This window comes from Spodoptera frugiperda, chromosome 21, assembly GCF_023101765.2.
Source record: "Spodoptera frugiperda isolate SF20-4 chromosome 21, AGI-APGP_CSIRO_Sfru_2.0, whole genome shotgun sequence".
In the NCBI taxonomy this organism is placed as follows: Eukaryota; Metazoa; Arthropoda; class Insecta; order Lepidoptera; family Noctuidae; genus Spodoptera; species Spodoptera frugiperda.
Window position 1 is genome coordinate 3,861,658 of NC_064232.1, and position 15,081 is coordinate 3,876,738.

The following is a 15,081-nucleotide window of genomic DNA, read 5'->3' on the forward strand; positions in this document are numbered from 1 at the left end:
CACTTGAAACACCAGAGGCTTTACAAATGCGTCGCTGGCTTTATGGGAGTTAGGAATTTAAGGGTTGTTGGGGAATCGGGGGTTAAGAAGATTGGGAAGAGGGATAATTGGACCTCCGGCAACCTCAGTAACACAACGAAAGACAACGCAAGCGCTGTTTCACGTCGGTTTTCTGTGAGGCCGTGGTATCAACCCAGCACTTATTAAATTATGTTTATATGATTCTATCTACATATACCTACTACTACTATAGATTTTTCTTAAGACATCGGTAATGTTAGTGCATTAAAATACGACTACAGTACAATTTAATCATAAAATCTGTCAGTATATTAGCGCACTATCTCTTACCAACGATTTCACACGCGTGCTCGGTCCCCAAGTGTAATAGCGTGATGCCATATGGCTTTTAAAACATTCCTTAACAAAGAAAACTATCAAAAATACTTTTAACCATCAGTAAAACACTTAAAACATATCATTTATCTACCAAAAAATACGAAAACTAACTTTAAAAATCACTTTCGAATACGAAAAAAGCGTATTTTTTCGAAAAAAACTTTCAAAAAACATACGAAAAATGTCGTTTTTCTACTCCAAATGTCAAATATCACACTCCTTTTTGGCAATACACTCATTATTTTCGCTATTAGACACATAGACACAACCGTGTGCAACAAGAATTATTTTGAACTAAATTTTCATAACTGGCTTAAATTATTTACAAACATTATGGTCATCGAGATAGATTATTGCGTAAGATTAGTCCGAGGTATTATTTTGGTTACTATGTTTTGTAAATACACTGCATTTATAAGGCCTAGGACATATTTGTTGTCTAGATAGACGAATTCTTAAGGTACGCGTCCATAGGGCCGCATCGGACGCATCGCACGCAACGGATTTTAGTTTGTCTTGTATAGAAACTCATACAACTGCGTCCACTGATCCGCATCGTACGGACCGCATCATCAGCAATGCCTACATGCGATGCGTACTGATGACGTCATACGGAATGCGTACGATACGTACGCGATGCGGGCCTGTGGACGCTTACATTAATAAGATACAGTAATATTGATATTTTTGTCGGAAGTGCACGATGGCAGGTACGAAATGTAAAGCCAAATATATTGGTTTTTACGTTATGAGTCAGTCAACTGCCATGGGGATTCCTAATCCTCATAAACAGCGGGCGACAGTCCACTGTCCAATTATGAGCGGATTGGAGATCGCAGTAAAGGGTACAGGTGTTTCAGAGAGCGCTGCTGTCCGGTCTCTGTCAAATGTATAATACTTTGACTTTTCCTGTGCTTGACAGTGACATTGTACCGAAGAAACCTTGCTAATCATTCCTGTACCTACAACCAATAAACCGACAAGGTAATCACGAAGGAAAATTATTATAAAAGTTTATACCATAAGGAAAATGGTATTCGGTACTGCGGACTGTTACCGGGGCTCCGAATCGAAAAGCAGGAATAGGAACGGCGTTTGTTTTTTGTCAGTCTGACACTCCCTCTCGCCTCGCACAAGACGAATGAAGTCATTGGATTATTTTATTCCATAAAAAAAATATAAATAGCGGGTGACACCGCAACAAAATAGCTAGTAAACAAAATACTTTTATCTTGTATCATAGTCATTTTTCCGCACTACTATGTACCAATCCTTACGAACTAGCACGGGATACTACATGGAAGCGCGCGCGCAACCAATGACATAATGTGTCGTGACGTCAGCGCCGCTCTCATAATTAACAACTATGATCTACTCTAATTCACTGAAACGTTCAGTAATTAGCTCTACTAGGTTACAGGAAAATGTAGTTATACGAGTAATATTATGTTATCTTTGATGCTTTGTTTTATGTTTTTATGTAAAGTATGGCTTTTCAGAATTTTCTGTAAAGAGCGCAGAGTTTTTATCATAAAAAGGAAACGAATTATCATAAAATTTAAATTAAGCTATTCAGCCTAAAGATTTTTTTATGAGAGGTAAACGAGCAGCCGGATCACTTGGTGGTAAGCAATCGGCGCCGCCCATGGACCCCCGAAACACTCTGGTGTTTAGGAGGTGTTACAGGAACGTTGCCAGCCTATTAGGCAACTTAAGAGTTTGAAGATTTGGGCATTGGGGATATTGGAAAAATAGGTAATTGGGCCACCTCACAATGAAACACAATTCAAGCGTTGTTTCACGTCGGGTTTCTGTGAGGCCGTGGTATCACTCCGGTCAAGCCGGCCTATTTGTGCTGAAGCATGGTTCTCTCACACTTATGACACCTACTCTTGAAACATACCCTTATATTCCCGAAACGCCTCTGGTGTTTCGGGAGTCCAAGGGCGGCGGCGATTGTTTACCATCACGTGATACGTGCGCTCGTTTACTGGCTTAAATATACCATAAAAAACATAGCTAAGAAAAAAACCACTGCAAGAAAATTCATTGACACTTAAAAAACCGTATTGTAACTGATTGCTCCATTTGAGAGTTATATCACAATATCACAATGAAACTGGTGGAAAAGCACCCTTAACCCATTGAACGCTGTGTTGGTCACCGGTGACCGACGACGTTAGCGGAGGATTTGCCTTCAACAGTTTTCTATTGGTCCTTTTTTCTATTAAAACCAACCACTTTTCGCAACGAGGTTAAAAGTATGACTGCCAAAACTACACTGAAACTGTAAAAAGAACGGTGTATAATAAAAACGAATTAAAATTCTAGACTGGACATCAGACCACACCCTTGCGTGCTAATTTGAATAGACAGGGCGAGGCTGAATAACGCAAAGGATTAGGGACTTAAAAGCCTAATTAATAGGCTCTAAAAACGGTTGCGTGAACACTGAACAGATTTGGGAGTTTCTGGGGTATTAAGCCCCGACACTCTTTTGTTTTTTTATGCCTATTTAATGGACAGACACGCAAAGGGGATGAAAGGTGAACGCAAGCGGTGGATAGCTACGGCGCATGGCGTTCCACATGCGCCTCGAAGAGCCATCAGACCACCATAGATGAGGCCCAGTAGGGCTGATGCCTGATCCGGAGCTGCGGATTACCTAGCGGGTTTACCGGGGCTCCGGTTCGAAAAGCAGGAGTAGGAACGTGGTGGTTTTTAGTAAATAAGAGTCTGACACTCACTCTCAACACTATGAGAACCTTTTCTTGTCAAACGTCCAGTAATTTTGAAGTTAAACTATGAGTGACCATATTTTACAGCCTATGCCTAACCAGTCAACTCTTAAATGTTCATCCTAGTTCAGTCTATTAGTGAGCACCGCTGACCAAAGGCCTCTTCTCGCACGGAGAAAATTTGAACATTAATCACCACGATTGCTCAATGCGGGTTGGCGATTTCAAACTTATAATTATTAGAAATTATAAGCCCAGGTTTCCGCACGATGTTTTCTTTCACCGTTTGCCAGTGGTGTCTAAATAATCAGAAAGTACGTATAACTCGGTAAAAAGTCACATTGGTACTTGCCGTTGGTAGGTTTCGAATCAATACGTCTGTCTACAATCCTACCTGGTGGTAAGTAGTGATGTAATCGTTGATGGTGAGGCGCACTAGTTTCTTCACCTCTCATACATGAGAAGCGTTCGTCTTAAACATCCGGACCACCATGACATAAATGTTCGAGACTGTTAAAACCTACAACAACATTTCATGTTAAATGTTGCCAAGACGAGACCATATAGCTCGCGGCCGACTCGCTAGTTACGTCTACGGTTTGCACGCCTACAAACTTGGCTCCACACTAGATCTGATTACTTTTTGACAGTGCGAGCTATATGATATATGCGGTTGAGGGAGGGAAAGTTGTGAGGAGGTTTTCGGATTATTTTCGTATACACTGCAGCACTTTTTATACGACGCTATCAAAAGATTTACCTCTCCGCCGCCGCATTCAGACCTCTACTGTCAAAATTTGCGGAAGTCTGAAACAAACTTTCACCCCCTAGTTTAAGGGGTTTGGGTACTAATACTAGCTTACATACCAAATTTCAGTTTTCTAGGACTTCTTTAGAGGTTTATTAAGTCTACCACTGAAGTTATGAAGGTTCAAAAATACGACGAACCGCTTCGAGAAAAGGTAGGTAATGCCCTTGCGCTTCGCTTGGCTCGTCTTGGCGGGGGCACTCCCGTGCCCCAGATTATAAGTTACACAGAGTACATTTTAATTATTGAAAGACTATCAAACCCGGCGAACTCCGTTTCGCCACTAAAGGCTTCGCTTATTTTTGTATCAGAGATGGCTTATGTATGTGAAAAAATATTTGCCCTGTTGTGCTGCTTTTCTCTTGAAATTTTTCCTGATTTATCTTTGCTATAAACCTCACGAAGCCCGAGACTTTTCAACCGAATGCAAAACCGTGGAAATCGGTTCGTGCGATCTGAAATTATAGCGTCAGGAAGGAAAACTTGACTTATTTTTATATGTATTATAGACAGACAAACACACTTCGATTCCATATATCTGTTACATTTCATTTACACACACCTCAAAAACGGCTCGACAGTATTACAAGATGTTTGATTGAACGCATCAACTTTCTGAACATCAAAACAGTTATTGAAATGATACACGAAGAATACGCGGAAACCAAAACTTCCTTAAACATGGTTATAACGAAAACAATTAGCAGTTATTGAGGAGCACGCATCAACGTCACGGAGTACATCAAGAAATTATGTAACTCCTATACTCCACTATATCCTATACAATACTATATCCCATACAATACTAAGGAACCAAGGGTGGCAGAAGCGGCGAGCATCGGCATGACGTGGAACGAGGGGAAGCGGGAAGCTCAAGACCGATCGAGATGGAGGACCTCTGTAGACGCCCTTTCTAGGGGACAGGACCTTAAGTCGAGTAAGTCATACGACTAAGGGGAAAAAATCATCCAAATGACTTCTACGGCCTTAAGTGAGGCGAGAGGGAGTGTAAGACTCTTACTGACTAAACACCACTCCGATCCTACTTCTGCCTCAAGCCGGAACCCCGGTAACCCGCTAGGTCGTCCATAGCCGACTAAAAACCACCCTGTTCCTACTCCTGCTTTCAAGCCGGAGCCTTGGTAAGCCGCTAGGACGTCCACACTGACTAAAAAACCACTCTGTTCCTACTCTTGCATCGAGCCGCAACCCAGGTAACCACCCGCCAGGTCGTCTATAGCTACCTCTTCCAGTAACATAATAATTATGGGGACCAATTTTTCCCCCTATCTCCAATTCTTCCATCATATCTAATCCCGAAATCCTAAATATCCAAATCTCCTAAAGGCCGGTCACGCACTTAACTGCTCTAGAGTTGCAGAGGTCCAGTCGGTGCCGATTGCTTACCATCAGGTGATACGTCTGCACGTCACCCCACTACGCCATGAACAAAATTGGAAACAACGATACGTATTGATAAACTACGAGGGGGCGTTTTTATATTCGCGGAATGGGGGATAAGGAGTGGAAATAAAAAAACCAAATTATTTTTCCTTTTCAATATATTCACCTGCAAGACGAATACATGTTTCAGATCTTTCAATTAATTCATTAATACCATCATAAAAAAAAGATTTCTTTTTGTCTATAAAATACGCCGAAACTGCCTTCTTGACTTCATCATCGGTGGTAAATTTTTTACCCCGTAGCTCTTTTTTCATTTTTAGAAACGGTTAATAATCACTCGGGGTCAGGTCTGGGCTGTAGGGTGGGTGTTCTAAAATATCGAAGCCCACCTTATGCAGGGCAGCCATCGCAACGCGGCTCTTGTGAACGGGCGCGTTGTCGTGCAAAAGCAACACACCTTTCGTCAATTTTCCCCATCTTTTCTCCTTAATGGCTTCTTGAAGTCGCTTTAATATTGAAGCGTAGTATTCCCCGGTTATAGAAACACCTTTATCTTTATTGTCGATTAATAATAATCCTTCCGAGTCGCAAAATACCGTTGCAATGATTTTCCCAGCTGACTGTGACACCTTAAACTTCTTAGGGGGTGCTGCGCCCTTTTTATGCCACTGCATGGAATCTTGTTTCGACTCAGGTTCATAATGATGAACCCAAGTTTCGTCTCCAGTAAAAATTCGACTCAATACATCATCCTTGTCTTCATTACAGAGGTTCAAAAATGCACGTGAACACTCTACGCGCTGTTGTTTTTGGGGCGGCGTGAGCATTCTCGGTACCCATCTTGCACTGACCTTAGTCATGCCAAGATGATCATGAATAATTTTAAAAATGGTTGTATCGGATACTCTAACCATTTCTGCGAGTTGTTTCTTCTTTAGTCGAGCATCTTCCAGTACATTTTTTTCAACTTTTTGGATAAGTTCTGGCGTGGTCACCTCGATTCTCCTGCCCGGCCTCGGGTCGTCTTCAATGGATTCCCTTCCTTGTTTAAATAAATTGTGCCACTTGTACACCATGGTTTTTCCTTGACAAGAGTCACCGTAAACCAATGACATCTCATTCATTATGGTCGCAACTGTTTTTCCTTGCTTGGTAAGGAACTTTATAACGGTATGATATTAGATTTTTTCCATATTTCACTTTTCACTCCCGATTTTGTTGCTTGATTGACGATAACTCAAAAACTAATCGTCTAATTGCAATGAAATCTCGTATTTATACTAATTATGAGTCACTGAACACGTTACGACCTAATGAGCGTAATGCCCCCACAACCCTCTCATTCCGCGAATTTAAAAACGCACCCTCGTAGCAGACGGATCACCTGATGGTAAGTGATGCCCGCCAAATATGGTCACCTACAACACCAGAGGAGTCACAAAACAGATATATAGCCTGGATAATACAAACGAAATATTGTGCTGTTAAAAGCTAAGCTTGGCAGTAACCACTGTCATAGAGATTGTATCTCTAGAAATCACAGACACCGTTTCATAAAAGAAAATCTACACAACTTGATAGTTACTTCAAAAAACTCAGTAAAACGTCTAAAGAAACACTGTGCACTGAAAATATCACTGTATCACGCTGAAGGTCGGCTGAGAACTAACTGAAAAGTGGTGTAACTGATTGTGCTATCGCGTGTACCGATAGCAGACTAAGTAAATATTTGTACGGTCCGCAATTTCGTAACTTTATTTTATTTTTGGAGTCGAAGTTAATTTATCTTGTTTAAAGGTAACTATAACGTCACGACTTTTTTTCCGAAGATGGGAGACAGAAATGCACTTAGCATCCAGACTTTTTTTTATAGGATAGGGGCAAGATAGACCCAGATTTTTTATGGGATATTACGCAAACGACGTTGGTGACATCCGAGTATAATACATTTGTCACCTTTGCTCTTGCTATGGTGAGCTGGTAAGATGAGGTCGTAAGAGCTGACTAAGGAGTTCCTTAGTCACACATTTGACAAAGACCGGGCAGCAGCGCTCCCTTATAAACCTGAACTTTTCAACCTGCCCGCCAAGCGTGAAAAGTATAGCAAACGTCTTTATGTAGAGTAGAGGAGACCCATAGTCCAACAACGGGCTGTCACGGGCTACTAATAACACAAAAAACGAACCAAAATAATCCTCTCTGTCAACCATACTAGGACTATAAAACTATAAACCACCCACGACAATCGTTTAACGTAATAAATGTGACTACAACAAGTTGTGTGCACGCGAATGGCTAACGTGACGCCCACGACAATGTCATCCCATCGCTATTATGCACTTAGGTACTTTGGCTGTACAGCTGAATATTACGATACACTAACCAACATACTCAAAATCATTTAATGGTCACTTAACTCAGTCCTTAGCAATGGTTATCAATACAAAAGGAATAGTTTAAGTAATCATTAAATGTCTCTGAGTGCGGCAGTAAATTAACTAACGCGAATGCGGCGACGTCGCGCAGCCTACTGACACGTGCTTCTTCGCACGCTGCTCATGATGAAGAGTCCCTCTGTGACTCGAAACTAGTAGAGCTTTTCTCCATTAATTTACGCGAGTAAACCGTGATTTTAAGGTAATTTAGTATGTCTCATGAGAGTTATTATAAAAAAATTACGATACACTGTTTTACTGCGATTTTAATCCCTGACAAAACCCTCAAATAATTTGAAATATGTTTTGGAATTGGGGAGCAAACTGACAGACGGATCGCCTGGTGCGTGCAGAAGCATAAGACTCGGCAAGGGCAAACAAATTAGGAGCGCCTATGAGGGGCTTGCCTAGGACGCTCTCAGTCTTTAATCCGCATCATACAATAACGCAAGCGTTGTTTCAAGCCGGTTTTCTGAGAGGACGTGGTATCGCTCCGGTTCAAAAATATGCTTATTTTGAGGCGGCAATAGCATACAATGACTTCTCCCGCCTTAGACGAGGCGAGTGGGAGTGTCAGACTTTTACTGCCTAAAAACCACCCCGTTCCTACTCTTGCTTTTGGAACAAGAGCCCCGGAAATCCCGCTAGGTAATCCCCAGCTCCGGATATTCAAAATTACGCGTAAAATGACCATTTTTACAAGCTTTCTATGCGAACCATACATGTTACAAACAATGTTACAGTATGCGTGAATGGGATATTAGCACGGCTGAATGGCAATCTCATTAGGAATGGCAGACGTCTTACAAGCCGACTTTATTATATTTAGGTAAATATTTGCATATACTGTGTGGGGAAACCTCTTATGACTTAATTTAACTACATATTTGTTATCATCTTGGCTGATGATATACGAAAAAAGAGCGAAATAGACCCAGTAGGTAAGCCAAAAAGATGTGGCTTGTGGACGCGTCCCTTTATATTTACTTTTCTATACATAATAAAAGGAAATTTTCTCTCTTTTCTAGGTGAAAATGACGAGAAAAGTCAATACATATATAATAATACACAGTAAAGTTTGCGTGCGAACAAAAATGGTACGAATTCCCGATAGCCCGCTAGGCAAGATTACTCTGCCTGGTTGTAGGATCATTATTTTTTCTTATTGTAGAAAACTTTGTACCCAACACCAATCTGCATACTATCAATCACGCCCTATACTCTTAGTAAGAGTTTGCTTTACGTTTAAAGAAATCACCTTGATTGGCCGGCTCGAATAAACCAACCAATCAGCGCCGAACGCGCTCTCTTTTCGATTAATACATTAAACGTTACTTTTTTTCGTTTTTTCTTTTTATTTATTAATCTGTTACATTACAATACAGTTAAACATATTTTGCACCATTAAACCAGAACTGATTTGTATTGCTACTCAGATTCGCTTAAGAGTTTACATAAAGATTTAATGGAGGAAAGAGGAGAGTTTACATTTGATAGGTCAACGTTTGGCCGCTATCTCGCCCTATGGTAAATAATGATGCGGCCTACGATGGAGCACGTCTGCTCATAAGCAGTGGCGTAGCGTGAGTGTCGACCGCCCGGGGCGGAAGACAATTTTGCCGCCCCTTATTTAGGTATTTTAATTTAATGTATACTACACATTACATACATTCATAATAGAGAACTTTTCGGCGAGAACAGTCATGAATCAGAGCACTCCCCGTGGTATAGGCGATATAATGTACAACGAAGCTACATCTCTACGCATTGCCAAAGTGTCAAGTCGGTTTTAAATTTCCTGCCACTCAACAATCCGATTCGCATGTCGCTGAACGCGGTCCAGAGGATGAACCTGGTACTGGGGTGCCCCCGCCCACAGATGAGACTAGTATTCCATATGGAGCCGAACCTGCGCCTTATATAGAAGCAGGCGATGGGCTGGAGTGAAATACTGCCTTGATCTGTTGAGCACACCAAGCTTTTTCGAGGATAATTTAGCCTTATCCTCTAGATGGCCACGGATATGGACGTCGCTCGAAATGTTGATGCCAAGTATCCCAATTCTAATACCGGGCTAAACACGCCGACCTGTGTCTTAGTAGGGTTAAACTGGAACAAATTAAGTTCACCCCAATCTGAGATTCTCCGCAAAGAAGTCTCGATTTCAGACACAAGTCTGTTTCGGTTCTCGATGACGTTTTCCCGAGAAATGTTAGCGCGGCCGGTATAATAGGCATCACCTGTACTGTCATCCGCATAACAATGAATGCTGCTGATTTGCAACATATCATTGATATGGAGGAGGAACAAGGTAGGTGATAGCACGCAGCCTTGATGGACACCTGCGTTTACAGAAAGAGAGTCGGAGCATTCCCCGTCGACAACGACCGTAATGCTTCTGTCTGCAAGAAAGCAGTAGACCCATTCGCACAATTTCTCGGGAAGACCATAGGAAGAAAGCTTCGAAAGAAGCGCTTTATGCCAAACCCGGTCGAAGGCCAAGCTAACTACCAACGCTTTTTAACAATTTGTACAGTCGACTCTATCTAAAGGTTCCCTCTCGGGGCAGGACCACTCGTTAAAGGTCCATCCCCACTATCACTACTTTCTCCGATCTCTAGTTGCGAAAAAAATATAAAATGGTTGAAATATTTTTATTATTTATTGTTTAAAATTTGTCCCCTAAAAAGTGCCGCCCGGGGCGGGCCGCCCCTGCCGCCACTACGCTACGCCACTGCTCATAAGCAACCTATTTACTTAGGCTTTGAAGATACCCAGGTATACGTATATAACGTTTAAAGTAATCGAAACAAGAGCGCGTTCGGCGCTCCGATTAGTTGGTTTATTCGAGCCAGCCAATCAGAGACCGCGTTCGGCGCTCCGATTAGTTGGTTTATTCGAGCCGGCTAATCAGAGGGACGGATGCTCTCTCGTTTCGATTACTTTAATCGTAAAGCCTCTGAGTAAAGTAAATGACTACTCAGACTACTCAGTACTCAGAATCATTTAATGATTACTTAATCCAGTCCTTAGCAATTGTTTTCAGAACAAAATCGTTACTAAGGAATAGTTTAACTAATCATTAAATATCTCTGAGTGCGGCAGTAAGGGTAATGTTCCTTAAAGTAATTAATTACCCCTATATGATTACCATCACACCTGTCTGTTTCGCGAAAATGGTGATTGGATTATCATAGTGTGATCGACTAGTAAATAAATAACAAATTACTGTACTACTTACAAAGCCACTCTTCGCTTTCTCATGGCGGGACATTTTTCTTTTTTTAACATCCAGATGATGTACCATTCTGTAACAAAGAAAAAATACATATTTAATTTGATTCAATCACGAGAATAAAATCTTACAAATACTTATTAGGTATGCGTTGCTTCGTATTCACAAATACGCACTAAGTGACAGAGACAAAATAGCAATGTGACGCCTTTTAACCCTGAAGGGGTAGGCAGAGGTGCTCATTACGACACGACAATGCCGCTATACACCCATTTCTCACCATTTGTGTTATAAGTCCCATGTAATAGGGGGTGAGCCTATTGCCATATACTGTACACAATTCCAGACTCCGTGCTACTACTGAGAAATTTTCGAATAACCGAAAAACCCCAGCATTATTTTGATGGACCAGGGAATCAAACCCGAGACCCCTTGTCTGGCAGTCGCTCTTGCGACCACTCGACCAACGAGTCAGTCTTAACAAAATAATTATAGATTTTTTGTTTACAAAAAAAAAAGAGTTATCGATCATTTATATTTACTACTGTTATCTCCAAACAACACTTTTAGAAAAACTTATAATATATGTACCTACAAAACAGAAGTTTTTGTACCTGAACATAATAAATATAATTTCAGGCAAAAACTTGTATAAAAACTAGATCGAAATATCTCTCTATTGTTGTCTGTGAATCAATTTTTATTGTCTGTTTTATTTTAATATCAATAAAATTTATGGGGAAATACATAGCATTACTTCAGTACCCTTAGTATGTACAGTTCGCTTTACGTCTAAAGTAATCGGAACGAGAGTGCGTTTGGTGCTCTGATTGGCCGAATTGAAAATCCATTCAATCAGTATTATAACCAATTAGAGATTTAAGCCCAGGAAACATTAAAAAGTGAGAAAAAGTGTTTGAGGCAGTACATAGTTTGCAGGGTCAGCTAGTAAGGAAATAAATAATAGTCTGTCAGTCTGTCTGTCAGTAAAGCTAGGTTCTCGTTCCAAAATGTAGATTCAAATGGGGATGCATAAGCAAGAAACTCCATTTATCTTTTAAATTACAATCAATCTTCCCAATCTCTGATTCCCCAACAACACTTAAATTCCTAACCACCAAAAGTCCGGCAAACACCTCTGGTGTTTCAGGTGTCCATGGGCAACGACGATTGCTTACCATCAGGTGATCTCTCTGCTCATTTACCGGCTTATACCATTAAAAAACACTATCTTTATATTACTTTAAACAGCTCTGAAATGTAACACCTTCTCTACAAATAGCTATACAGGATACACTTGAGATTACTAAACCTCTAAATTAATTACCTACTGCTATGCATTGGTTAACCTAATAAGAATCCAAATACAGGATTGAAGGAAGACGTCTACCAGAGAGAAAGTTAACTAAGCTAGGATAATATCCAACTTTTTTTAAACTCACTTTCATACACAGGTTAAAAATTATGTTTGCATATTTGTCTGTTTTTCCTAGAGTAATAAATTTTACTACTTATTATTTAAATAGTTTTTTAGCTTAAACTTCTTTCAAAGTTCCAAGTAAATAGTGCTAGTAGAAGCTTTAAAGTCTTATCTAGACTAATAAATAACTGATCCGGAGCTGCGGACTACCTGATCCGGAGCTGCGGACTGCCTAGCGGGTTTACCGGAGCTACGGGTCAAAAAGCAGGAGAAGGAACGAGGTGGTTTTTAGTCAGTAAGAGTCTGACACTCCCTCTCGCCTTGCCCAAGGCGGGAGAAGTCATTGGATGATTTTCCCCGTCAAAAAAAAAAAAAAAAGACTATTAAATAAAATTGGAGTGTCTATTTCTAATATTGAACCAATAATTTTTACAACATGCATATACATAAACCAAAATATTAATTTTTGTCTGTCTGTCTGTTTGTTCCAGTTAACCAGTGACATGGCTAGACCGATTTTACCAGGCCTTTTATTGGTAAGTAATGCTGATGTACTAAGGAATAAATTAGGGTAATGTTACTTAAGAAAATGAAGTCAGAGTTCATAGTCCACACAAGCAAAACTGCGGACCTCAACTAGTCTTTAGTTGTACATCATAAACCACTTGTTGATATTTACTAGTTCTATGTAATACTGAGTTACATTATTACTAAAAACCATGTCCCTATTTAATGGAATTTTAGTACCTATTGTGGTAGACTACTGACTACTCATTTTTATAAATAATTTTCGTGATTTCATTGTGCGGATGGTTGCATTACCAATTATTAAAATATAAATAAAAAGTTTTTTTTAGTATTGATTGTTGTGATACAAATAGTATTTCAAAAAAAGAACCTGCATAGATAACTATGGTTAGGTATTTATCAAAAATAGTAATATCAAAATAAGATAAGAATGCATTTTCTTTGAAACTGATAAAAACTAAGGCATTGCCCTACATTTACGTTGAAAAACAAACAATAATACAAAAGATAAAACATTTATCTTGATAACAAAAGGGGGGAAATATTATTCTAGATATATTTAGTTAAAAAAAACGTTTGAAAACTATGCATCATGTACAGACAAAAACAAATTACAAAAAAAAGTTCATGTTTTTTTTAATTTAAATTGAAGGTGTTATTGGCATTATAGTTAGCACAGCCAAAGCGAAGGCCCCAAACAGTAAACATCGGGGTCATCTCGACTAAGAAAAAAAAAGTTTTACTCATACTCAAATCCCAATCTGACAGAACAGTAGCGATTTTCTATCTGTTATATTTACTAAAAACACACTTTAAACTACTCCATAAGTGGTTAATACGATGACTTCATGGCTGATTTATCGTTAAACCACTCCATCCACGTTCAGACATTCGTTTTTCAATCATAAAAATGTAAAAACATGAGCTGTTACGTTCACAACGGTCACCGTTCGTCATAACCTATGCTAACTCTGTACTAAAGAATTCTATACAAATAAACTGATTGAGATAAGATAATAGATCTACTTTACCACTAAATAAGCGTAGATTTAATTCCATACAAGATCACAAACATCACTTTTTTGATAAAAACATGAAAGATAACACAAACAACTTTGTACACCACACATATGCAACACAGTAGTGACGCGCAACGTTCGTTTTACAATCGAGATGGAATTCACATTAGTCAGTGATGTGCTCAGCGCTGTTTTCTGTAATATGTTATAGCGCCATCTATAACGACTTATAGAAACTAATAATGAGGTAAAATTGATGTTGTTTTAGCAATATGATTTACCTTTTAAAATATTGTTTGTATTATAATAAAATACTTAAAAATATTACAATGCAAAGTCATTTGGTAAACTGGAACAAAGGACAAAAGGCTATAGGAATTTCTATTCAAACAGAACAATAACAAAATATTTTTGGTCCTAAACACCGTATGCATGCAAAACCTACATGTGTAATGTTTATAAATATTTATTTATAATAATGTACACTAGATTTTCGCCTGCGGATTCATCTGTGTTAATTTTAAAAGATGAAGATGAGTAGATCCTAATTTTGTTTCGAAAGATATTCCAATTAAGACTGGCTGAGATTGCATTAGACAGATGCAGCTCGGCGTGCTATTAGATAGGAATTTGTACAGCTGTGACTGGACACGGGCTGTTAATTATGTTTTTTTTTTTTGTTTAAGCCGGTAAACGAGCAGACGGATCATCTGATGGTAAGCAATCGCCGCCATCCATTGGCACTTGAAACACCAGAGGCGTTACAAGTGCGTTGCCGGCCATTTTGGGTTAGGAATTCAGGGGTTGTTGAGGAATCGAGGATTGGGAAAACTGGGAAGGGGCCTCCGGTAACCTCACACAACACAAGCGTTGTTTCACCACTTTTTTCTGTGAGCCGACCCATTCGTACCGAAGTATGGCTCTTACACTTAAAATGTTTATATTAGTTTGTTTCAAAATGAATAATATAATTTCGTTTGTACGTTATCCGTTATTAAATATAACCAGTAAGTTCCTTCTCTCAATCTTGACAGCAGAAATAAAAACTCTTTAATACTCAACCCGCAAAGGTTGAACATAATCTCTAAGAAA

At 39.5% G+C, this 15,081-nt stretch overlaps 1 protein-coding gene and 1 long non-coding RNA gene across 17 annotated transcripts in view; one reads left to right on the forward strand and one right to left on the reverse strand.

The window, feature by feature from the left end:
• LOC118280235 (protein diaphanous) overlaps positions 1 to 14,167 on the reverse strand; it is an 80,583-nt gene extending 66,416 nt beyond the window's left edge. For 6 of the 9 annotated variants that reach the window (XR_007706621.1, XM_050702036.1, XM_050702035.1 and 3 more), the window contains exons 1-2: positions 14,002 to 14,167; positions 11,029 to 11,095 (exon numbers count right to left, since the gene is read on the reverse strand). Coding sequence is in view for 5 of the 9 variants with exons in the window: in XM_050702036.1 (XP_050557993.1) it covers positions 11,029 to 11,094 (66 nt within the window). In the remaining 4 variants the exon portion in view is untranslated. Of the gene's footprint in view, positions 1 to 6,822; positions 6,838 to 6,937; positions 7,038 to 11,028; positions 11,096 to 14,001 lie in introns of those variants that run through there. The other 3 variants (XM_035600159.2, XM_050702028.1, XM_050702029.1) reach the window with 3 other exon arrangements.
• The window catches only part of LOC126912019 (uncharacterized), a 111,205-nt gene that overhangs the window by 14,945 nt on the left and 81,179 nt on the right, over positions 1 to 15,081 (forward strand). The gene's annotated exons all lie outside the window — the stretch shown is intronic.